Here is a 25334-nt window from a genome sequence, read left to right as displayed (position 1 = left end):
ACTGTGTTGATGTGGCCTTCCGGGCTGTACTTTTATGGTGAGGGATCTCAGTACACTCAAAAAGGCCTGTGCTCTATATAGAGCTGCTGTGCAGGAGCTTTCTGCACCAAGATCAATTATACAGTTTCCATGTAGAATCTGTCTGCATCACATATCCTGGGGCACTGTACTACACTTATGCGCAAACTTTGAATGCTGACTTTTTCTGTGCTGTAGGTTGATCAACTTTATGCACCAACAAGGATCACTGTGTAGCAGTTGCTGCCTGCATTGATGATCCCTGCACTATCTGCTACAGCGTGTCTCCTTCCTGGTGTATTGCAAGAAAGAATCACTCCCTGGAGAAGAGTGGCATTTCCTAACTCTCTCTACTGGAGATGCCCAGGTTTGTAAGGAACATTAGCTGCTTTTTTTCACCTCTTATGTGCCTTATGCAGCATTTGCAAGTCTGATTATGAGAAGTGAAGAACCCTAATCTTGCAGCTTCTGGACTGTCTTTCTATTGGGCACACCCTTGTGCAGTGTATGTAATTCAGGAAGCTGTGGTCAAGTCCCAAATAGCAGTAGCATTTCCAGCGAGTGCTGCCTTCCACCCTCAGCTGCGTTTCTTAAAGCTCTCCCATGTCAAAAAAGCGGTGTGCTAAAAACAAACAAAAAATACAAAACAATTTAATTTTATCTCCATTATGGGGGCGAGCCCAGTAGGGAGAGGAACTCTAAGAAGAAAAAAATGAGGCAAACAATTTAGAAACAAGGATTTAAGAGGTTTGAGTGAGCCAAAATCCACATCTGTGCAATAACTCGGGCAAATTAAGACTGAGGAGATCCATGAGGTAGCGGCTGCACAGGAAGTCTTGTGCATGCTCAGAAAGATCTGGTTTTCCATAAGCTCAAGTCAGCCACTTGTGTGGCCAACTCTTCTTGCTTCTCAATGAGATTTAGCTTTGACCATTATACTTTTCCTGTATTTGGAGAACCAAATTGGCCACTCAAAAAAAAAAAAAAAAAGAGAATAATGCAGACAGTTTACTAGTTTCATTGTTTATTGCACAGCTGAACTGCACTTTATTAAGTTTTAGGAAACAAGATTCTATGTGGTAATGCTAATACCTCTACAATCCACAAAATAATGTGATTTGTAAATCTGCATTAAGCCCTTTGCCCCATTTTTACAATGTCACTGTACAATAGCTAGGACACTTTTAGGTTACTAAGAACAAACCAAATTTTTTATAGATCTAAAATGCAGCTGAATACCTGCACTTTGTCATTTTCATAAAACAAAAACAAACTGCTTAGTTTAATAAAGAATTAACATCTTCCTTTAGACTTTACCAGTAGAATGCTTGGCAGTTTTTATCAGCTTATACATAAATGAAAAAAAGAAGAGCAGATTGTCATACTCTCCTTTGTAAGTCTCTTTTAATATCAGACTGTGGTAATCCACTAGAAAATAGTAAATAGCTTCAATTGTAGAAAGGTAAGTGTCAGGCTTTCCCTTCTGATGTCGCCAAAAACAAGTCTTCCTTTTTTTCAACTCAACTTGTACCAACCCTGAAAGGAAAGGGGGTGGGAGGTGAGAAAAAGAGAAAATAATTTTGTACTTCTTAGTATATTTTATACACAACTATAAAATGAAACATGCACTGGTATACTCTATTTAAAAAATAATTGTTCAGTACATCTTTATATTCCGCTCAAGGTGTGCCCCTTACCGTGGGGAGGGGATTTGTGTGCATCAGTGAAGTTTAAAGCTATGTTGTCTGGAGTTATAACTCCTGATAGGTTCAAGCTGAATTGCCAGACCAAGTCTCACCACCCCTGTATTGGGAAGCAGTGATAATGAGGCAACTCACACTGCATGGGAGGAACCATTTCTGTATATTACCAAAAGAACCATATGGAAAGACAAATAGAAAAGAATTTTATAGTGATGAAGATAGGCCCTTAAGGTTGTGAGGCACTCAACAATTACTAAGGAAGAGCCAAAGATGTTTCGAAGCACCCTGGGATTTTATGATGTGGTCAGAGCAAAGCATTGTAGCCCTTTTGTTACTGAGGCTGTAATCATAGTAAAAAGATCTTAAGTTGCAAAGACAGAATTACAGTTGGAACCTGGAATTATGAACCAAGCAAACTAAGCACAGTACAAAATGAAATGGATCATTTTAATAATGGCATTCTGGACATTAGTGAACTAATATGGACAGAACAAGACGGTTTGAATCAAGTGAGCACTGATGACAGAGGGTGTATATGGTATAGTGAGAGAAGGTAGTTAAGATGGTTGGCCTAAATAGAGAGCTTTATGGGTTAAGACAAGAATTTAAATTTAACATGACAGTTGAGGAGTAGCCAGTGCAAATGAATAAGAAAAAAAAAAAAAAGGAGTGATGTGATCTGACTTTTACCTTGCAAAGCAATTGACTGCTGTGTTCTGAACCATCTGTAATTGCTTAAGCTGAGAGTTACAGATGCCTGAACAGACTGAATTACAGAAGTCTAGCTTAGAAATAAGAAATGCATGACAAGGTGTGTGCAAGGTTCAAAAATTCAAGAAATTACAGAGAAAGCAAAGAGTATGGAGAGTGCCGAAACAGGATTTAACAAGTTCAGAAAGTTGTCTCAAAGGCCAATTGACTATCAAACTAGATACCTAAGTACTTAAAAGTAATGACTGGGGCAATAGGCCCACCAAAAAGAACTGGAACCAGAGTTGGAGAATAGAGTGCATCAGATACCCAGCAAGTGATATGCAGTTACCATTATATAAAAGTATAAATAAATATAAAATTATAAATATGAATGTATATAGAAATATTTTGTACTGAATATCTTTTGATGTTTCTGGGTATGCACCTTTTAATTTTGATATGTATTAATCTATTATATTTTTGGATGTTTAGACTCCTGAAATAAAACACAGTCCACGTCAAATCTGTGAAAATCACAATAAAGGATATGAAGCATTTTTTGCAGCCTTCTTTTTTTGTTATATCAACTGTTCTTTTTGCCCAATCTTTACTCCACTCTCCAGCCCTGAACATTTTCATACATTCTTTAGTCAACTGAACTACTAAAATTCTCTATACAAGGGACTCAGAGGAAATGACCTTCACTGTTTATGGCTAGTTCAAAATTCAGCAATTAAGATCATTTTGAAAGCTAAGAAATACGATCGCTTAACTCCTCGTCTGAAGGCTGGTCACTGGCTACCTCTCACACATTGTATAACCTACTAAATATTGCTTCCGAATTTCAGGCTTCTTGATACCTTACTCTCCACTAAGGACACTTAGGTCATTTACAAAGAATCTTTTAATAGGTCTCACCTTCAGAGAAATAGTGTACGAAAATACTCGCTTTTCAATCTTTTCTGTTCAAGGTCCCGTACTCTGGAATAAATTGCCAGAGCATCTAAGAATGCAGATGTCCTTAGAAAAATGTAAGGCTGACCTAAAGATGTTTCTCTTTATGGATGCTTTTCACAAATTTATTTTCCTAGCCCTATTATCTTATTTATTTATTTAATGTGCTCTCTCTCTCTCTCTCTCCACCCCCCCTTACTATCCTACAGTTGATATTGTAGTGCTCTCTTCCCTCTAGTTTGTGAATACTTTCATGCTATTCTCTTTTTTTGTCTGTAAGCCACTGCAGTCTTGCTTTGCCTCAGAGACAGGAGTAGCCTTCTGGAGGGTGGACCCTTGCCCCCCCCCCAGGCAAGAAAAACTCTGGCTACAAAATAAGTATTAGACATAATAAATGTTTATTCTAATAGTCAAAGAAGCCAATCAACAATGATTGAAATATCAACAAATAAAATCCCAATGTAGCAAATAAAAACAGTTTTCTCCCTAGGAGCTGTCAATATCTCTACCTGCTACTGGACACACTGAGTTCTGTTTCCTCTTAAATACTTTTTTTAAATTATAATTAGCCTTCCTACCTAATGAATATACATCTTTCCATAATATTCTATTTGCTGTTATGGTGAATCATGTTCCAGCACATTCTATCATCTTCCAACGTCTATCATTTATTCCCTCGTTGCATTGACAGACATATAAAGCATAAGTGTTCATTAGATAATGGGTTGACCTATGTCATTATGCTAGTCATCATACTACCCCCTCCACCCTCTTGCTGAGCCTACAATTTCACCCACACCCACTTACTTCTTCTGATTGTTTATCTGGACACTGCAGGTGTCCTTAGTCATAGGAGTCTCTGGCTTTTGGTTGCTGACCAGCAACTTATCACAAGTTAGCATAGGCCAAATGGCAAACCACAAATTTCTACAGCCTTACATTTCTAGCTGTCTTGCAATTCCAGGTCTGCTCCCAGCTTAAGAAAAGCAAAATAGCCATATTAAAATAAAAACTAGAAATATGTATAGTTTGCACCTTTTCATGGCCTCTGTGATATACACCAACCAAGGGGATGGGCGGGATAGTAAATCACGAATAAACTTGAAATTTGAGCTTAAGGCAGTATTTCAGCAGCATTTATGCTCTCTGTTACCGAACTACAATACCATTGGGAGTCTTGACCTGCTGGGAGAGAAGATTAGGGCTGGGAGGGATACTTGGGGGATTAGGGGAGTTTTATGAGATAATGTTTAAAGGCATGTGTTATTCTTCATTGCACCGACACTCAACTTGCTGTTTTGAAGCTTTGCTGGACCTTTAATAAAGAAAAAAAAGAAACTTGAAACTTAAAGAAGCATTGAAGATAGCCCAGAATAGGAGACAGGACAAAAGAAAGAAAGATTGTGTTAAAGAAGTAAACCATGAATTTCAAAAGGCAAAGACCAACACTAAAACAACTTAAGTACAGAAACTGAAGAGGGCAATAAACTAGGAAAAAAAACTAAGACAGTTTTACAACATATTCATGAAATCAAAATGAAATTCCATTCTCAAATAGGTATGTTAAAGGATGCCAATGGACAGATACTAATGGACACAACAAAAATCAAAGATGTAAGAAATACACATAAAACCTATATAAAAGAGACACTAATGTGGATGATACAAAAAAGGACACTGTGTCCACACAAGAACCATCGATTTTAGAAGTGGTCATCAGATCAGACCTAAGATCATTGCTAAGGAAGGAAGGCTGTAGGAAATGATGGGACTGCAATTGAACTACTACTACAAACTACAGAAAATAAGTTTAAGATGTTCACCAAACTTTGCCAAGAAATCTGGGAGACAGCGCAATGGCCAACTGAGTGGAAGAGATCATTCTAGATACCAATTCCCAAGAAAGGAAAGCCAATAGACTGCACAAACTATCGGACAATTTTGGACAAGCCAGCAAGATCATGCCGAAGATTATTCAACATAAGCTTGAGCCATATATGGAAAGGGAGCTTTCAGATGTGCTAACAGGATACAGGAAAGGTAGAGGAAGAAGAGACATTATCACTGATACATGCTGAATAAATTAAAATGCCAAAGCGTATCAGAAGTAAGTTTATATGTGTTTTATTGTAAGCCCTTGATTATATCAACCATGCCAAATTGTTGGAGAGTCCTTAGGACAAGGGGTATGCCTCAATATCTGATTGCTCTAATACAGAATTTGTACAGGGGGCAAGAAGCTAAAATCAAGACAGTACATGGTGAAACAGGCTGGTTCACAACTGGCAAAGGAGTTTGACAGGGCTGTATTCTCTCATCCTATTTGTTCAACTTATATGCAGAACACATGCTGACAGAAAAAGGATTAGAAGATGATGAAAGAGGTTTCAAAATTGAAGGAAGGAAAAACAATCACCACCAAAATGCTGATGATACTACACTAACAGCTGAAAGTGAAGAAGATAACATAAAGACACGAAGGGGTATGTCTACTAAAGGGTATTAAGCTCTAATACGTGCTCAGCACACATGAAAACATTTATCACAAGATATGTTAAAAGCATTTTGCACTAGGCAACCGTTTAAATTACGCTAAGAACACATTTATTTTTTATTTAGTTTTTGTTAGGGGTGTGGTATGGGCAGGGAAGCATTAACCAGATAGTGAATCCACATCAGTGTGCACTATCTGGTTAATGCTGGCTTAACAGTCAGCCCTGTTCGCCTTCTAAACAGCAGGCAAAAAAGGGCTCATTAATTTTTTTCAGGTTTGCATACTAATGCAAACAGTGTACAACCTGAAAAAGAAAAATTCATTGAAAATGTCCTACATCCTGGGTGGTGATGGATTTGCCAAAGACATGGACTTTACATTCTGTACTTAACAATCTTTGTTGATATTGTTGTCATGGTGCCACAGTAAACTTAAATAGCCATAGTCTTTCTGGAGAATACAGTAGAACATTTGCTGGCACTTATGTGCCTATATAAAATAGAATTTCTGATTCAATCTGATGGCACACAAATGCCACCACACAATTTATGCCTGCCCGGGGGTGTAAATGTGTGCATGTACTTGCAACTCTGCTTCCATTCTGCCTGAATTATGCCTCTGTAAACACCTTATGTGAAAATGACGTAAAAAGCAGGCACATACCTTCTGTGTGCGTATTTTTTACACATGAATGTGGTTGTACATTTTATTTCGATTAAGCCCACAAACTGGCTGTAATACTCAGCATTTAGGAAGAGGAAGTCTCACTAACTACACTACAGCATGCCATTATTGTCTAAATTTTATCTGCTACTCCTTGCTTTGTATGACTTAATTTCTTGAAAACGGTTAATAAAAATTTGAAAAAATTTGAATAAGCAGGTAATAAATGCATGAATTAAATTAAATCAAACTAAAAAAAATGCAGATTCCTTTCAGCCTTTTCTTCTCCTCCAAACATCTGCATCTCCTTCAATAATCTTTCACAAGGGAACTTTGTGGTCTCATAAACTCACGTATTTCAACACTGGTTTGTTTTTTCTTTAAAAGCTATCATAACTAAGTTGGCCCTGTGTATCCAGCCACAATGCTGTGTGCTACAATGCGAACTATCTGGGATGGTCTGGCAGCCTTAACGGAGTTATGCTCAGGTCTAGGGTGGAAGGGAAGACTGCTACCATTACTGTATTGGCTCAGTCAGCCAAACAACTGTACTTTGGGAGTGCCTGGAATGAGGTGACTGTCCAACTATCATGCTAGGAACGGTACTCCCAGCCATATAGGTACAATATAGAGAACTGTGGATTAAAGATGAAATGATAAATAAAGAGGGTATTTTTCCTTTTCAATTTTATATATTAGTCACACAAAACACCTAAGCACTTAAAGCAGAGACTTATAAAACATTCTGGCTTATATTTAAACTCTGCCACAGCTTTAAAACATCAGCCGCGGTGTTTACAGAGTTGTTCCAGGATATTCAGCACCAACCTTTAACTGGATAACAGCACTACAAAATGGGGTGTAGAGCAGACAGCTACCTGGTTAAGTTAGGAAAGCCTTTCTGCTATCTGGATGTCATTGGGAAAGGGACTACAGGTACTAAACAGGTACTTACTTACAAGCTGGGGCAATGGAGGGTTAGGTGACTTGCCCAGAATCCAAGGAGTTACAGTGGGAATTGAACCCAGTTCCCCAGGATCAAAGTGTGCAGCACTAACCACTAGGCTACTCCTCCACCATTGAGGCCTTTTGTCCACAATGAACAGTATGTATGACCCACTGGAATTCAAGGAAGACCCCTGTTGAGAAAACTTTCACTAAACATTAGTGTGGGATACCTAACTACCTCAAAAAAAAAAAAAAAAAGAATGTGAAGAAAGGATTGCCTACAAACCCCTGAACAGCTCTACATTCCAGGTATGTACACTTCTATGCTACTCAGTATTGTCCAATGCAAAGAGATTTGTATTTTCTCAGATGCATCTGCAAAGCAATAGCAGCCGTGGCCTACTTGAAAGTAACAGATGCAGAAGACGTGCATCATGTGGGATTCATCTTTGACAAAGATAAGTTAGTCAAAGCAGCAACACAAACCAAACGTGGAGAAAAAAAAATCAGTGAAGTAGGCCACAGATCGAACAACAAAGTGGAAGTGAATCACATGCAAATGAGATGCTCGTTGCTTTTGCGAACAGCTCACTTGCATGCAATGGGTGGGGGGGGGGGGGGGGGGGGGGGGGAAGCAGTCGGTCAGCTGAGCACGCGCACAACAGACAATTTCTACGCGCATGCTCAGAGTGGTGCTTGTATATGGCTTTCATACACGCAAAGAGGCTGCGAGTATGAAAGTCGGTACATAGCTTCATTCTTGAACTCTGGTGCAGTCTGTGCAGGTCCCTTGATCAGATGATCCCAGGTCCAGACTCCTCCATGGCGGAAGTGTATTCAATTAACAGGTTAATAGTCCTGCTACCCATTGGCATCAGATACCGTGCCACAGAAAGGAAAAACGGCTCTCCTCACAAGTCCTGTCGAAATGTAGCTGGCACTACCCCATGCTCTTCTCAAGTAATTTCTGGGCATATGACACACACCATGGCCACCTCCCCTCACTGCCAATTCATCTCACCAGGGACATGGACGCCTTCCCCAAACAGTGAATAGGGGGAGGGAAGTGGACTCTCACCCAAGGATCCATTTGGAGAGAGCCCCTGAAAGTTCAAGTGAGAGGCAGTTCCTTGCTGCCGGCTCTCTCACACTCTCTACCCTGATGGTTTCCTTTTCTTTGGTGCTTTCCTGGGATACTCGTGTCTTCCCTGTCCCCCCACCACGGTCAGCGAACTTTGTGCAACAGCGTACGAGTCCCTCTCCTCCTACAGGAGTGGCATAGGACCCTTGCAACCATGAAGAACTGTCAGGACCGATAGCTCCAGACCTCCTGTTAAATTTTCCATGATAAAGGTAGGGGCTGCTTCTGTGCACCGCTTTGCATGCACATTTGTATAGTAATTAGCTCATTATAACAACTTTGCATAGAATTTTCGTTAGCTACTACTCTGACAAGAAGAGAGCTCAGAGAACCCTTTTGTGCATGTCTCGCTGTACTCTGTGCTCGTTAAACTGGGTAGAACCCGTGTAAAAACCATGTTGCTGGCTCGTTAGGTTTTGTGCGTCTGGGTCTAGGTTGGAAATATTTTTGGCACCAATTTTTCAGGTGTCAAATATATGAGACAGAGAGAGAGCGAAAGCAAGACCAAGAAAACCTGAGTGCAGAGAACTCCAAAATCCCAGCAGGTCAAGCTTCAGGGAGGTAGAACTTTCCTTGAATCTCAGAACTAAGAGAGTTAACTAGCCCTGTAGAGATAGACTACAAGAGCCTAAGTTAAGAAGAAGTGACTGTATATTTACCCTGTGAAGCCTGTGTCTGGAACAAGGTGCAGGAATCCTGAACCAAGAGGAAAAAGTAGTCTTTATTAAAATGTAGAACCTGTCAGACAGAAGGTTCCAGGATTATACATAAGAGACTTTACTGAGAGTGAAAAGCCTGCGAGGAAACAGGACTGTATTTCCCTTTCTGTACAGAATAAAACCTTTCCTTTTGATCTGATTACACTGCCTTCAGTCTGTATTTCATGAGGACTCCATGCCTTGCCATCACTCACATTACCACAGTCACCATTTGTTTTACCTTGAAGTCGCTCATCAGAGATGATCTTGTTTGTTTGATTCCAGGTACTGTCAATGAATACAACTTTCCTCAGTAAAGTCTTCATTTTGACCTGTGCTGTGTTTTCAATTGTGTTGGTCAATTTGCTTTCATGTAACTGTTTTTCCTCTTTTGAAGTACACTTTCTACGTTTGGCAGCTGGTTCCATAGCAAGATAAAGAAGACAGTCTTCAACTGAAACTGAATTGGGACCTGGAAATACAAGTACTATCTAAAAGGGAAAAAGCAAACGAAAAAATGAATCAGAAGACAATTGAAACATACATAGGGCCCTGTTTACTAAGCTGCATTATAGGTGCGTTAGCATTTTTAACACACATTAACCATGTACGTGCATTAACAGTGTAGGCACCTACAATATCCCTACAGGCACCTATACAGTTAGCGTGCGTTAAAAACACTAGCGTGCCTTAGAAAACAGAGCCCATAATCATTAAATTCAGCACACATGGGAATTCAACTGGGGCTTTATCCAAACTCATTAACGTTCTTCATTTTATCAAGTACAGCAGACTTCGAAAAGCATGATACAGGGATTGTCTATTGCTATTATATGATTTTCACTCTAAATTATCACCATACTATCAGTTCATAAATAAATCATCCTTAGCTTATTGTCTTTCTCGGGGCCAGTTTCTCCAAATAAGTTAGTTTTCTTTGTGGGACTATGAGGCTCATTTTCAAAGCACTTAGCCTCCCAAAGTTCCATAGAAACCTATGGAACTTAGCCTCCCAAAGTGCTTTGAAAATATGCCTCTATATGTTCAATTAATAAAGTTAGTTGACATGACATGAGTGTCACGATGCAACCATACACAGTGCGAACCCAGTCTACTTACTTCATGCTTTTTGTCTTCGTACTCTGGAATGCAAGGGTATGTGTAAATGGTGACATCCTCAGGTGCTAAAAGTTTAGCATGCACAGCAGTGCTTTTGCCATCAGTTTCATTAGGATGCTTGATGATATCAATTTTCAAGGGAAGCTACATGGGAAGAGAGTTACAAATACAAATCAATACGAGTAAAATGTTCATTTTTAGTTTAGATAATGATGGCAGATTTATGGAAGATCTGCTTATGCATGGTTTGACTTACATAAACAGAAATTTGGTAGTCATAACTCCCAGATTTACAAGATTTCACATAAAATCTAGCTAGCATCTGGTTTTGGTGTAGTTTCCAAGGTATTATGAATAATCAAGTGTCCAATCAGAAAGCATAATTATTCCTCTTTATTCTGGTAAATGTAATTGAGCAATGAAGCATTTTTCAATATCCCAATTAATAAGAACTGTTACACCTAAAACCTTGCAGACCAAAGCAAGAACCTCTACCAATTTCAGCCTAAAAACAGGAAAATATTTGTGTTTGTTACTATTTAAGGGGGTCTTTTACAAAGACATGCTAGCGTTTTTAGTGCATGCTATAAATTCATGTGTGCTAAACACTAAGATGCCCACAGGAATAAAATGGGTGTCTTAGTGTTTAACGCATGCTAATTTTTAGTGTGAACTAAAAACACTAGTGCACCTTTGTAAAAGGGGTCCTAAGTATTTCACATTTGATGAAACAAATATTTTTGTAAAAATCAGGAAAAAGGCATCCTCTATAGACAGCAAGAGCAATCAGGCACACAAGTGGGACTGATGTTATCGGAACTCACCGAGAAGGGAGACCACTGCCAAAGCTCAGTAAAGTTCTGAGCATATTCCCTTCTTCGAAGCAGGAGTCATCTATGTTACTTTAAAGTTCAGCATCAACTCTGAGGGAGGCAGATGGGATTGTGAGCCTGATCACACTATGGAGAACAGCTGCTATACACAAGCAACTTTGGTTTCTCCATTAAGAAGCACAATCGTGTCAGGTACACAAGTGAGTAACTCCCAAGCACAGGGTTACTCCAGCATTTGAAAGGCTGAGGCCTGGTACAGCTAGCTTAGGGTCACTTTTACCAAGCTGCTGTAAAAGGGGGCTTGCAGTAGCATCAGCGCATGTTTGCGACATGTGCCGAGGCCCCTTTTTACTGCAGCAGATAAAAAGCTGGATTTTTTTTTAAAGGAAATGGTCAGGGCTAATCATAGGGATTGGCATGTGGCCATTTCCGGGCGCATCCTTAAGGGCTCCTGTGCTAACCTGGTGGTAACTGGGCAGCGATTATTGCCGGGTAAGCCCCGGTGCTACTAAAATACAAAGTATTTTTGTAGCGTGCATTGGGGGTGGGAATTACCACTGGGCTCTTGTGGTAGTACAAATTTGGTGCATGGCAAAGTGGCGGTAGCTCTACCGCCACTTTGTAAAAGGGCCCCTTACTGTACAATATCCTATACTACTCCTCACGCCCTTAGCCACACAAGTCTTCTGGCTACAATGGCAGAGACTGAGACAATATTAAAAGGACTGCATGCTCAATGAATGAGCCTCTGATAATACAGATATAAGCTCAGCTTGAGCCTATCCAAGAAGGTTAGTAGATATCCTTTGAATCTTTAAGGCAGGCATATACTGCACCACGTGCAGCAGATGGGAAACGAGCCTTGCATTTTATGGTTCTCTTCACACCTGATACAACTACTGAATTATATACTTTATATTTTAGGTCTAATTTCTTGGACTTGTACTATACAGACAATGGATTCTGCTAAGTATTTCAGCAACTCAAAGGCATCTTTTGGGCCATTTTTTAAAGGAATGTTAATTCCCTGGAACCCACATTTGAATCTGCCCATTTTCAGACTTGTGTCTTTTTTCTGATTTTTCCGTCTACATTTCAATTTGGTCATGTTTTGTTAAATTTTCAGCACTATTTTATCTCCCAGACAGACAAGCAGGGAGGTACAACTGACACCTACCTAGGGGGGTTATATAGGTACCAATATTTATGCAGCAAGTACAGTAACTCCATTTAAGTGCACGTTGGATAAGTGCATGCTCTGTTTAACTGCATGCCGTACTTCGGTCCCGTTTTTTGGCGCCATCAATTTCTATGGAGACAAACTTCGGTTTAGCGCACCACTGATAAGTGCAAGATTCGCTTATATGCATGGTTTAAGACCACTCCTCTGCAGGAAAGACTTCGCATAAGCGCACGCACGGAATATGGAAGCCAATTGGCACGTGACAAAGGGGCGATAAATTTGAAATCTCGTTGGTTAACTGCCAGAGGCAGAATAAGCGAAAGAAAGTTGTTAGTGTACACTGGAGTCATCATCCTCAATGGCTGAACGAATAGAAGTTCTTAAAAAAATTAGAAAGTCAAGCATCTATTGCTAAAGAATATGGTGTCAATTTCAGTCAAATTTCACATATCTTGAAGCAGAAAGATCAGCTTCTGGAAGACTGGCAAAACAATACAAATCCACACAGGAAACGTAAACGGGTGGGAAAAGCTGAGGATGTAGAAGATGCTCTTCGTCGGTGGTTTTCTCAAGTCAGGAGCAGTCAGTTTCCTGTCAGTTGTCCACTGCTTATGGAGAAAGCTAATCAGCTAGCTGAAAGTCTTGAACTAACTGAATTCAAAGTCTTGGACTAACTGAATTCAAAGTCACTGTTGGATGGTTGGAAAGATGGAAGGAGAGGAACAACATAAAATTCAAGAAACAGCATGGTGAAAAACAAGATGCTGACGACTTTGGTGCTGAAAATTGGGTTGTTTCAGTTCTTCCTGCCATCTTGAGCGAGTTTGCACCCCGTGACATTTTCAATGCTGACAAAAATGGTCTCTACTGGCGAGCGATTCCTGATGGAACACTTGCATTCAAACAAGCCGAAACTACAGGAAGTAAAACACCGAAGGACCAACTGACGATCCTCCTTTGCTGCAATATGGATGGGAGTGAGAAGTTGGAACCACTCTTCATTTGAAAGAGCAAACAGCCCCATTGCTTCAAGAATGTTAAGCAACTTCCTGTGTCATATGAGGTTAACACAAATTCATGGATGATGGGGGAAATTTGGAAGCAGTGGCTAAAGACGTTAGACACTAGAATGCGGGCACAAAAGCGTCAGATTTTGTTGCTTTGTGATAATTGTGCTGCACACAGTGATGATGTCAGGCTGTCTAATGTCAAGGTGGTCTTCCTGCCACCAAACACTACCTCTCTGATCCAACCTATGGATCAGGGCATAATAGCCAATTTCAAACAACATTATCGGGCTCTTGTGCTACGTCGTCTCATGAGCGTTATGGATGACCAGACTGCCAAAGATAAATGTGCTATTGAACTGGCTCGTAATCTATCACTGTTGGATTCCCTACATATGCCTGGAAAGAAGCCTGGAATCATGTTACACAGGTAACCATTGTAAACTGCTACAACTGGGCAAGCTTTAAGGATGTGGAGAGGGACGAAACAGATGCAGCTGTTGCAAATGCATCAGATGAACAGGCTATTGACATCCTAGCCAGTGTTACTGAAGAGGAGTTTCATCACTACGTAGCTGTTGATTATGATCTACAAACAGCTGACGACAGCACTGATGTCCAGATATGCACCTACACAGAAGCAACGGCTGATGATGAAACAGATGATGAAATGAGCAGACCTCCTGTCACCTTTGCAAGAGTGCTGGAGAGTCTCAACACCATGCGGCATCTGGAGGCCACTGGATGTCAGTGCTATGACAGTTTTTACCGTCTGGCAGACGTAGTCTATGGAACTCACAGACACAATAGTGTACAGAGGACTATGACTGATTACTTCAAGTAAGCCTAACGTCATTAACGGAGACTGTATACTGTACGTATAATAAACAGTATATATGTTTCAGATGTCAAGCTTCTTTGGGTCACAACGGTTAAGTGCATGCTCCAGTTAACTGCATGTATTTTTTTGGTCCCAGACCCTTGCACTTAAGCGGATTGCACTGTACATATGTAAAATTTTAGAATGACATTTATGTTGGATTATTTGTAGTAAATAATTAGCAGATTTTAGTACACACAGCTTCAGCTTTAGAAATGTTAATTTCTTTCTTCATCTCTCTCTCATTCACCCCTGAATAATTCACTGCTGAGTCACTTTAAAGTTGAAGTAACAAAACATCTGTTTACTCACAGTTTGTAGTTAGATTATAATCAGACAGGCTTATATATACATATTACTATACATTTGTATTATCAGCTCCTTCCATGTGCTTAGATGGTAATGGATGCTCACACCACCATAGATCCTCTCAGGTTAGGAGAGATCATGAGCTCCATGTGCTCCATGTGCTGCATCTGCCCCCCACAGGAAGTTGCATAGCTGTGTGACCTTTCTAAGTAATTCACATCAGAGGTCACAGAGTAATCACAGAGAAATAATAGGTGACAGGCAATGCATGTAAAATACAATTACATTCCAACAAACCCCTTCTCATGCATAACTGTCATGCAATTATTTATTCATACAAAGTCCAAGCTTTATACGCAGATTCACAAAATGTTCTCTGGGTAACGGTTTGGTCATGATGTCAGCTGTCATCTCACTGGTGTGACAATATTGTAGACTGATGACCCCTTCTTTTGCCAACTCTCGCACGTTGTGGTATTTCGTTGCGATGTGCTTGGTGCGTGACTGAACCTTGTCATTCTGTGACAGTCGGATGCAGCTCTGATTATCTTCCATTATCTGGATTGGTCTCTTTTCAGCTATTCCGAAATCCAGCAAAAGTTTTTCAATCCACATCAGTTCTCTGCACGCTTCCGATACGGCCACATATTCAGCTTCTGTAGAAGACAAACTCACAATACTTTGTTTATGACTGGCCCATGAAATGTGTACATTTCCATACATAAACACATATCCACTTGTGGATTTATAATCAGAATGATCCCCTGCCCAATCTGAATCACAGTAACATATTAGTTTTGGATTACTATTGGCTGAAATCTTTAATTTACAATCAATGGTACCCTTTAAATACCTTACCATCCTTTTAACTGCAGTCCAATCTGATTTGGTAGGTGAGCTGACCCTTCTGCTCAAAATTCCTACTGCATTTGCTATATCAGCCCTGTATGTGGTAGTTAGATATAAAAGCTTACCTATGGCTGATCTATATTGGATGTTATCTGGTAAAGGTTCTCTTACTGTTTCATCCTTCAGAAAATCAGTGATCATGGGAGTGCTTACAACTTGGGCATCTTGCATACCTAAACTTTCAATAAGCTCATTTATTTTCTGCTTCTGGCTTAGAAGATAAGAACCATCATTTTGTTTCTCAATTTCTATACCAAGATAGTATGACACATTACCAAGTTCTTTTATCTCAACATTGAGGTTTAAACACTTTACAATGTCCTTGTACTCTTTCTCACTTTCGCTTGCAATGAGCAGATCATCAACAAAAGCTAAAATGTATGCATATTGTCCATTTGTGCACCTAGTGTACAAACATTTATCTGCTTCACCTTGCTTAAATCCTAAATTTGTCAATATTTCATGCAATTTTTCATTCCAACATTCTGCACTTTGCTTTAATCCATAAAGACCTTTGTTTAATTTACACACTAGCTGTCTTTGTTTTGTATTTATGAAACCTGTTGGCTGTTCCATGTACAAGTCTTCAGTTATATCTCCGTGAAGAAATGCTGTTTTCACATCAATGTGGTTGACTTGCATGCCTTTTGAGACTGCAATGCTCAGAAGTGTTCTAATTGTCATGTGTTTCACTACAGGTGCAAACACTTCATCAAAATCTTCTCCATATTTTTGAAGATATCCCTTTGCCACTAATCTGGCTTTATACCTTTCCACTTTTCCTTGTGCATTCCTTTTTAACTTGAATACCCATTTGCATCCTATAGCTTTCTTGCCAGGAGGTAATTTTGTAAGAATCCAAGTATTATTTTTATCCAATGCATCAATTTCTTCTTGTGCAGCTTTATGCCATTCAGCAGCTTCTTCTGCTGGCATTTTCTCAATCTCATCCCATGTTAAGGGCTCTTGAGCTTCTGCTGACTTTGTTAGGTAAGACAGTCTTAGGGGTGGAACACCTTTGTTTTCCCTGGATGAGCGTCTGACAACAGGTTGGTCTGACCTTTCCGCATCCTCAAAATCTGAGAGTCCTTCTCCAATTGATTCCCCTTCTCCAACTGTACTGTCTTCTTCAATGATCCTTTCTGTGTCTGCTTCCTCTGCCTGTTCCTCGTTAGATACAGATGAGTTGCTTTCAGACATCTGCCTTGGTATGGCATTTATATACACTGGCATGTCTATTATGGTTCTAGTTTCATATTCTGGATGATAAGGCTCATCTGGGATAATCCAGCCTTTATCAACCCTCTTGTTTTCATCAAAATATGTAACATGTCTTATGCCAACAATGCCAGTTTTCAGATTCAAAATTCTATATCCTTTGTGTCCTGGAGCATAGCCAACTAAAATGCCCCTTTCTGTTGTGGAATCCAGCTTATGCCTTCTTTGTTTTGGTACATGAGCATATGCTGTACTTCCAAATGTTCTTATGTGTGACAGGTTTGGCTTCCTACCATGCCATGTCTCATGTGGTGTGCGCTCAGCGCCTTTAGTTGGCATTCTGTTTTGTAGGTACACTGCTGTGAGAATGGCTTCCCCCCATAGTCTTTTAGGGAGATTGCTATCTGACAGCATACATCTGGTCATTTCCACAAGTGACCTAAATTTTCTCTCTGCAACAGAATTTTGCTCTGGTGTATAAGCTACTGTTGTGATATGCTGAATGCCTTCTTGTTCTAGAAATGTGCGCATGCTTTGTGAAGTGAACTCACCACCATTGTCGGTCTGAAGAACCTTTGGTTTTCTTTCAAATTTATTGCTCACCATGGCTACGTATTTCTTCAGCATGTCTGTGACTTGACTTTTTTCTTTCAGCAAATAGGCCACACAATATCTAGAGAAATCATCCAAGAATATCAGCACAAATCTGTTATTTCCCAATGATGGGATATTAAACGGTCCACATAAGTCACTGTGTATTAAGTCCAGCACTTTATTACTCCTATTTCCTGTGTATGCAGGAAATGAGGGTCTCACACCTTTTTGAGTAACACAGTCTATGCATTTCTCCATTTTACCAGCATCTGCACTTATCTGAATGTCAGTGGCTAGTTGCTTACTGTAAAGATCCTGGATCACCTTAGAATCACGATGTCCCAGGCGGCGGTGCCAGATTTCCAGACTACATTTACCATCATTCTTCCTTACTTGCGCCATATGTGAGGCTTCACCTGAAATGTTCAGCTTATAAACATCATTATGCATAAAAGCTTCAGCATACACTTCATCATTTTTAGAGATTGTGCACTTACTGTTTTCAAAATGAATCGCAAATCCCTTCTTATCTAATGTAGATACACTAAGCATATTGCAAACTGCTTGGGGAATATACAAGACATCACTTACAGGAATTTCTTTAACTTCATTAGACACTTTGCATTTTAAGAATCCAATACCTTTTGCTTGGATCTTAGCAGTCCCTGCGTTTGCAGTTTTAAGAATACCTTCTTCTGGACACATTTCCTGAAAGAAATTCTTACAATTGGTTAAATGGCATGTGCTCCCTGAATCCAAAATCCAAGTACTTTCATTTGAATTATTATTTACCATAGTCAAAGATTTTTCTGCCATTAGAAAGCCCTTGTGTTTATCTTTGTCCTTCATACATTTCCTGGTTTGAAAATTCTTTAGTTCCATTGGCTTAGGTGAGCTAGAGGGAGTGTTTTGTGTTTCCTTACACCATTTAGATACATGTCCCTCCTTTCCACATGAGTAGCAAATCAGCTTGCCCTTGGGTGGAGTTTTCCCATAGCTCCGCCTTCCTCTGTTCTTTGCCAAGAAATTTGTTTCATTTCTCTCTGACTTGCTTTGAGAACACATCTCCTCAGAATCATTTATTATGCATTCCTGCCTTAGTTTTGATGTTGTCTGTTCAAAAGATTGCCCTTCAATGGCCTCATTTACAGACCTAAAAACATCAAACTTCTTTGATAGTGAGGTAAAAAGAAATGCTCTTTTCAATGCATCACACATGGGAATTCCAGAAAGTTCTAGCTTTTGAAATGAAGACATAAGATGCATAATGTGATCATTACATTTACTTTTATCCCTTAATTTGGTTTCATTCAACTCTGCCAACCAAATTGGTTGCTGCTTTGCATATGTAGTTGCATACATAGTTCTCAGTTTATATAAAATGTCCTTTGGTGTATCTTTTCCCTCCACTAATATGGCTTGTTTCTCTGAGAGAGCTTCCAAAAGCATGCACTTCACATAATAGTTTGCATTGTCCCATTCAGCCATATTTTCAGCTGTTCTGTCTTGGTCTAAGCATATATGTAATCCTTTTGCTCGAAGGAGACATATGAATCTTAGTTCCCACTGCTGATAATTAAACTCATTTAATTTAGGCACCTTGAGAGAGTAGAACAATAGTGAATTTCTTCCCTCAGCCATTTTCTTAGCCTTCTGTCTGCTGTGTGGGGGGAGAGAGAGACAGACTGAATCTTTCCTTTAAAACTTAAGAGAAAAATGTGGCCTTTTTTTTTTTTTCTGCCTGGTAATATTTCTCTTCTTTTTCAATTCCTGGACCCTGGGCCCATAACCCTTTTGTTGGATTATTTGTAGTAAATAATTAGCAGATTTTAGTACACACAGCTTCAGCTTTAGAAATGTTAATTTCTTTCTTCATCTCTCTCTCATTCACCCCTGAATAATTCACTGCTGAGTCACTTTAAAGTTGAAGTAACAAAACATCTGTTTACTCACAGTTTGTAGTTAGATTATAATCAGACAGGCTTATATATACATATTACTATACATTTGTATTATCAGCTCCTTCCATGTGCTTAGATGGTAATGGATGCTCACACCACCATAGATCCTCTCAGGTTAGGAGAGATCATGAGCTCCATGTGCTCCATGTGCTGCATCTGCCCCCCACAGGAAGTTGCATAGCTGTGTGACCTTTCTAAGTAATTCACATCAGAGGTCACAGAGTAATCACAGAGAAATAATAGGTGACAGGCAATGCATGTAAAATACAATTACATTCCAACAAACCCCTTCTCATGCATAACTGTCATGCAATTATTTATTCATACAAAGTCCAAGCTTTATACGCAGATTCACAAAATGTTCTCTGGGTAACGGTTTGGTCATGATGTCAGCTGTCATCTCACTGGTGTGACAATATTGTAGACTGATGACCCCTTCTTTTGCCAACTCTCGCACGTTGTGGTATTTCGTTGCGATGTGCTTGGTGCGTGACTGAACCTTGTCATTCTGTGACAGTCGGATGCAGCTCTGATTATCTTCCATTATCTGGATTGGTCTCTTTTCAGCTATTCCGAAATCCAGCAAAAGTTTTTCAATCCACATCAGTTCTCTGCACGCTTCCGATACGGCCACATATTCAGCTTCTGTAGAAGACAAACTCACAATACTTTGTTTATGACTGGCCCATGAAATGTGTACATTTCCATACATAAACACATATCCACTTGTGGATTTATAATCAGAATGATCCCCTGCCCAATCTGAATCACAGTAACATATTAGTTTTGGATTACTATTGGCTGAAATCTTTAATTTACAATCAATGGTACCCTTTAAATACCTTACCATCCTTTTAACTGCAGTCCAATCTGATTTGGTAGGTGAGCTGACCCTTCTGCTCAAAATTCCTACTGCATTTGCTATATCAGCCCTGTATGTGGTAGCTAGATATAAAAGCTTACCTATGGCTGATCTATATTGGATGTTATCTGGTAAAGGTTCTCTTACTGTTTCATCCTTCAGAAAATCAGTGATCATGGGAGTGCTTACAACTTGGGCATCTTGCATACCTAAACTTTCAATAAGCTCATTTATTTTCTGCTTCTGGCTTAGAAGATAAGAACCATCATTTTGTTTCTCAATTTCTATACCAAGATAGTATGACACATTACCAAGTTCTTTTATCTCAACATTGAGGTTTAAACACTTTACAATGTCCTTGTACTCTTTCTCACTTTCGCTTGCAATGAGCAGATCATCAACAAAAGCTAAAATGTATGCATATTGTCCATTTGTGCACCTAGTGTACAAACATTTATCTGCTTCACCTTGCTTAAATCCTAAATTTGTCAATATTTCATGCAATTTTTCATTCCAACATTCTGCACTTTGCTTTAATCCATAAAGACCTTTGTTTAATTTACACACTAGCTGTCTTTGTTTTGTATTTATGAAACCTGTTGGCTGTTCCATGTACAAGTCTTCAGTTATATCTCCGTGAAGAAATGCTGTTTTCACATCAATGTGGTTGACTTGCATGCCTTTTGAGACTGCAATGCTCAGAAGTGTTCTAATTGTCATGTGTTTCACTACAGGTGCAAACACTTCATCAAAATCTTCTCCATATTTTTGAAGATATCCCTTTGCCACTAATCTGGCTTTATACCTTTCCACTTTTCCTTGTGCATTCCTTTTTAACTTGAATACCCATTTGCATCCTATAGCTTTCTTGCCAGGAGGTAATTTTGTAAGAATCCAAGTATTATTTTTATCCAATGCATCAATTTCTTCTTGTGCAGCTTTATGCCATTCAGCAGCTTCTTCTGCTGGCATTTTCTCAATCTCATCCCATGTTAAGGGCTCTTGAGCTTCTGCTGACTTTGTTAGGTAAGACAGTCTTAGGGGTGGAACACCTTTGTTTTCCCTGGATGAGCGTCTGACAACAGGTTGGTCTGACCTTTCCGCATCCTCAAAATCTGAGAGTCCTTCTCCAATTGATTCCCCTTCTCCAACTGTACTGTCTTCTTCAATGATCCTTTCTGTGTCTGCTTCCTCTGCCTGTTCCTCGTTAGATACAGATGAGTTGCTTTCAGACATCTGCCTTGGTATGGCATTTATATACACTGGCATGTCTATTATGGTTCTAGTTTCATATTCTGGATGATAAGGCTCATCTGGGATAATCCAGCCTTTATCAACCCTCTTGTTTTCATCAAAATATGTAACATGTCTTATGCCAACAATGCCAGTTTTCAGATTCAAAATTCTATATCCTTTGTGTCCTGGAGCATAGCCAACTAAAATGCCCCTTTCTGTTGTGGAATCCAGCTTATGCCTTCTTTGTTTTGGTACATGAGCATATGCTGTACTTCCAAATGTTCTTATGTGTGACAGGTTTGGCTTCCTACCATGCCATGTCTCATGTGGTGTGCGCTCAGCGCCTTTAGTTGGCATTCTGTTTTGTAGGTACACTGCTGTGAGAATGGCTTCCCCCCATAGTCTTTTAGGGAGATTGCTATCTGACAGCATACATCTGGTCATTTCCACAAGTGACCTAAATTTTCTCTCTGCAACAGAATTTTGCTCTGGTGTATAAGCTACTGTTGTGATATGCTGAATGCCTTCTTGTTCTAGAAATGTGCGCATGCTTTGTGAAGTGAACTCACCACCATTGTCGGTCTGAAGAACCTTTGGTTTTCTTTCAAATTTATTGCTCACCATGGCTACGTATTTCTTCAGCATGTCTGTGACTTGACTTTTTTCTTTCAGCAAATAGGCCACACAATATCTAGAGAAATCATCCAAGAATATCAGCACAAATCTGTTATTTCCCAATGATGGGATATTAAACGGTCCACATAAGTCACTGTGTATTAAGTCCAGCACTTTATTACTCCTATTTCCTGTGTATGCAGGAAATGAGGGTCTCACACCTTTTTGAGTAACACAGTCTATGCATTTCTCCATTTTACCAGCATCTGCACTTATCTGAATGTCAGTGGCTAGTTGCTTACTGTAAAGATCCTGGATCACCTTAGAATCACGATGTCCCAGGCGGCGGTGCCAGATTTCCAGACTACATTTACCATCATTCTTCCTTACTTGCGCCATATGTGAGGCTTCACCTGAAATGTTCAGCTTATAAACATCATTATGCATAAAAGCTTCAGCATACACTTCATCATTTTTAGAGATTGTGCACTTACTGTTTTCAAAATGAATCGCAAATCCCTTCTTATCTAATGTAGATACACTAAGCATATTGCAAACTGCTTGGGGAATATACAAGACATCACTTACAGGAATTTCTTTAACTTCATTAGACACTTTGCATTTTAAGAATCCAATACCTTTTGCTTGGATCTTAGCAGTCCCTGCGTTTGCAGTTTTAAGAATACCTTCTTCTGGACACATTTCCTGAAAGAAATTCTTACAATTGGTTAAATGGCATGTGCTCCCTGAATCCAAAATCCAAGTACTTTCATTTGAATTATTATTTACCATAGTCAAAGATTTTTCTGCCATTAGAAAGCCCTTGTGTTTATCTTTGTCCTTCATACATTTCCTGGTTTGAAAATTCTTTAGTTCCATTGGCTTAGGTGAGCTAGAGGGAGTGTTTTGTGTTTCCTTACACCATTTAGATACATGTCCCTCCTTTCCACATGAGTAGCAAATCAGCTTGCCCTTGGGTGGAGTTTTCCCATAGCTCCGCCTTCCTCTGTTCTTTGCCAAGAAATTTGTTTCATTTCTCTCTGACTTGCTTTGAGAACACATCTCCTCAGAATCATTTATTATGCATTCCTGCCTTAGTTTTGATGTTGTCTGTTCAAAAGATTGCCCTTCAATGGCCTCATTTACAGACCTAAAAACATCAAACTTCTTTGATAGTGAGGTAAAAAGAAATGCTCTTTTCAATGCATCACACATGGGAATTCCAGAAAGTTCTAGCTTTTGAAATGAAGACATAAGATGCATAATGTGATCATTACATTTACTTTTATCCCTTAATTTGGTTTCATTCAACTCTGCCAACCAAATTGGTTGCTGCTTTGCATATGTAGTTGCATACATAGTTCTCAGTTTATATAAAATGTCCTTTGGTGTATCTTTTCCCTCCACTAATATGGCTTGTTTCTCTGAGAGAGCTTCCAAAAGCATGCACTTCACATAATAGTTTGCATTGTCCCATTCAGCCATATTTTCAGCTGTTCTGTCTTGGTCTAAGCATATATGTAATCCTTTTGCTCGAAGGAGACATATGAATCTTAGTTCCCACTGCTGATAATTAAACTCATTTAATTTAGGCACCTTGAGAGAGTAGAACAATAGTGAATTTCTTCCCTCAGCCATTTTCTTAGCCTTCTGTCTGCTGTGTGGGGGGAGAGAGAGACAGACTGAATCTTTCCTTTAAAACTTAAGAGAAAAATGTGGCCTTTTTTTTTTTTTCTGCCTGGTAATATTTCTCTTCTTTTTCAATTCCTGGACCCTGGGCCCATAACCCTTTTGTTGGATTATTTGTAGTAAATAATTAGCAGATTTTAGTACACACAGCTTCAGCTTTAGAAATGTTAATTTCTTTCTTCATCTCTCTCTCATTCACCCCTGAATAATTCACTGCTGAGTCACTTTAAAGTTGAAGTAACAAAACATCTGTTTACTCACAGTTTGTAGTTAGATTATAATCAGACAGGCTTATATATACATATTACTATACATTTGTATTATCAGCTCCTTCCATGTGCTTAGATGGTAATGGATGCTCACACCACCATAGATCCTCTCAGGTTAGGAGAGATCATGAGCTCCATGTGCTCCATGTGCTGCATGTGCTGCATCTGCCCCCCACAGGAAGTTGCATAGCTGTGTGACCTTTCTAAGTAATTCACATCAGAGGTCACAGAGTAATCACAGAGAAATAATAGGTGACAGGCAATGCATGTAAAATACAATTACATTCCAACAATTTATGCAATTGTATGTGCATGTAAATGCCAAAATTCCACCTAAACACAATTCTGTAAATATGTACATAACTTACATAGGTGGAATCTGGGCAGAGCATGGGAGGGACTCACATGCAAGTAAATTATAGAATAGTATAAAGTTATGTGCTTATCTCCAGCATTCAGGTGCATACACTTGCACAGTTCTACAGCTGGTGTAAGTGCTCATGCTCTTCTCCATGGATTTTGCCTACCAGACTTATACAATTAATCAAAGATACAGCTGTTAGGATTATCACAGAAGCCAAAAAAAAATGGGATCACAATACATCTCCATTAAAGCAAGAACACTGGCTCCTGGTTTCTTCTAGAATTCCTTTCAAAACTTAATGCTAGTACATAAAATTAACCGTACTGGTCTTCCACTTTATCTTTCTATACTGCTAATTCCACTTATGCCCTCCAGAGCCCCGAGATCAGCTCAACAACATTTATTGCAGATTCTCTCTTTCAAATATGTTATGATGCTAATTCCACTTATGCCCTCCAGAGCCCCGAGATCAGCTAAACAACATTTATTGCAGATTCTTTCTTTCAAATATGTTATGATGATACCTGCATTGCAATTTCTTTTGTCATTGGTCCCATATTATGGAACAATTTGCTCTTCATATGGGCTTATCCTATCTAACATTTAAAGGCTCCCCTCAAGACACAGTTTTGACAAATCATTCGACTTAATTTAATTTTGGCTCAATATCTCGAGGACTGAGACATGATATGCTTGTCTGAAGTGCAGAACAGATATTATAATCTTTTCTTTTAAACGATTCCAACATCCAAAACTGTCCTTTCCTGTTGATTGGATTTGATATTTATTGTAAACCATTTAGATGATCTTCTATAAGTGGTGTATCAAGAAATAAAGGAACTTGAACTAAATTATACGCATGTATTTCACTTGTTACACTAGTATTCTATAAAGGATAGAACAGGCATCTAAATATAGGTGCACAGTTATAGAAAGACTCTTCCCCCCCCCCCTAATGTAGAACTTAATTCCAA

The 25334-nt window shown here is 39.3% G+C and overlaps 1 protein-coding gene across 3 annotated transcripts in view; it reads right to left on the bottom strand.

The window, feature by feature from the left end:
- Positions 1–1033: 1033 nt before the first annotated feature.
- Positions 1034–25334, bottom strand: part of DTWD1 (DTW domain containing 1) — a 43961-nt gene continuing 19660 nt past the window's right edge. For all 3 annotated transcript variants that reach the window (XM_030189572.1, XM_030189571.1, XM_030189573.1), the window contains exons 3-5: positions 10432–10575; positions 9554–9803; positions 1034–1554 (exon numbers count right to left, since the gene is read on the bottom strand). In XM_030189572.1, the coding sequence (XP_030045432.1) occupies positions 1325–1554; positions 9554–9803; positions 10432–10575 (624 nt within the window). In that variant the 3' untranslated portion in view covers positions 1034–1324. The remainder of the gene's footprint in view (positions 1555–9553; positions 9804–10431; positions 10576–25334) is intronic.

The sequence above is a fragment of the Microcaecilia unicolor genome, chromosome 1 (assembly GCF_901765095.1).
Source record: "Microcaecilia unicolor chromosome 1, aMicUni1.1, whole genome shotgun sequence".
Lineage (NCBI taxonomy): Eukaryota > Metazoa > Chordata > Amphibia > Gymnophiona > Siphonopidae > Microcaecilia > Microcaecilia unicolor.
The sequence above is the reverse complement of the archived record's forward strand: the minus strand, read 5'-3'. Positions and strand labels throughout refer to the sequence as shown.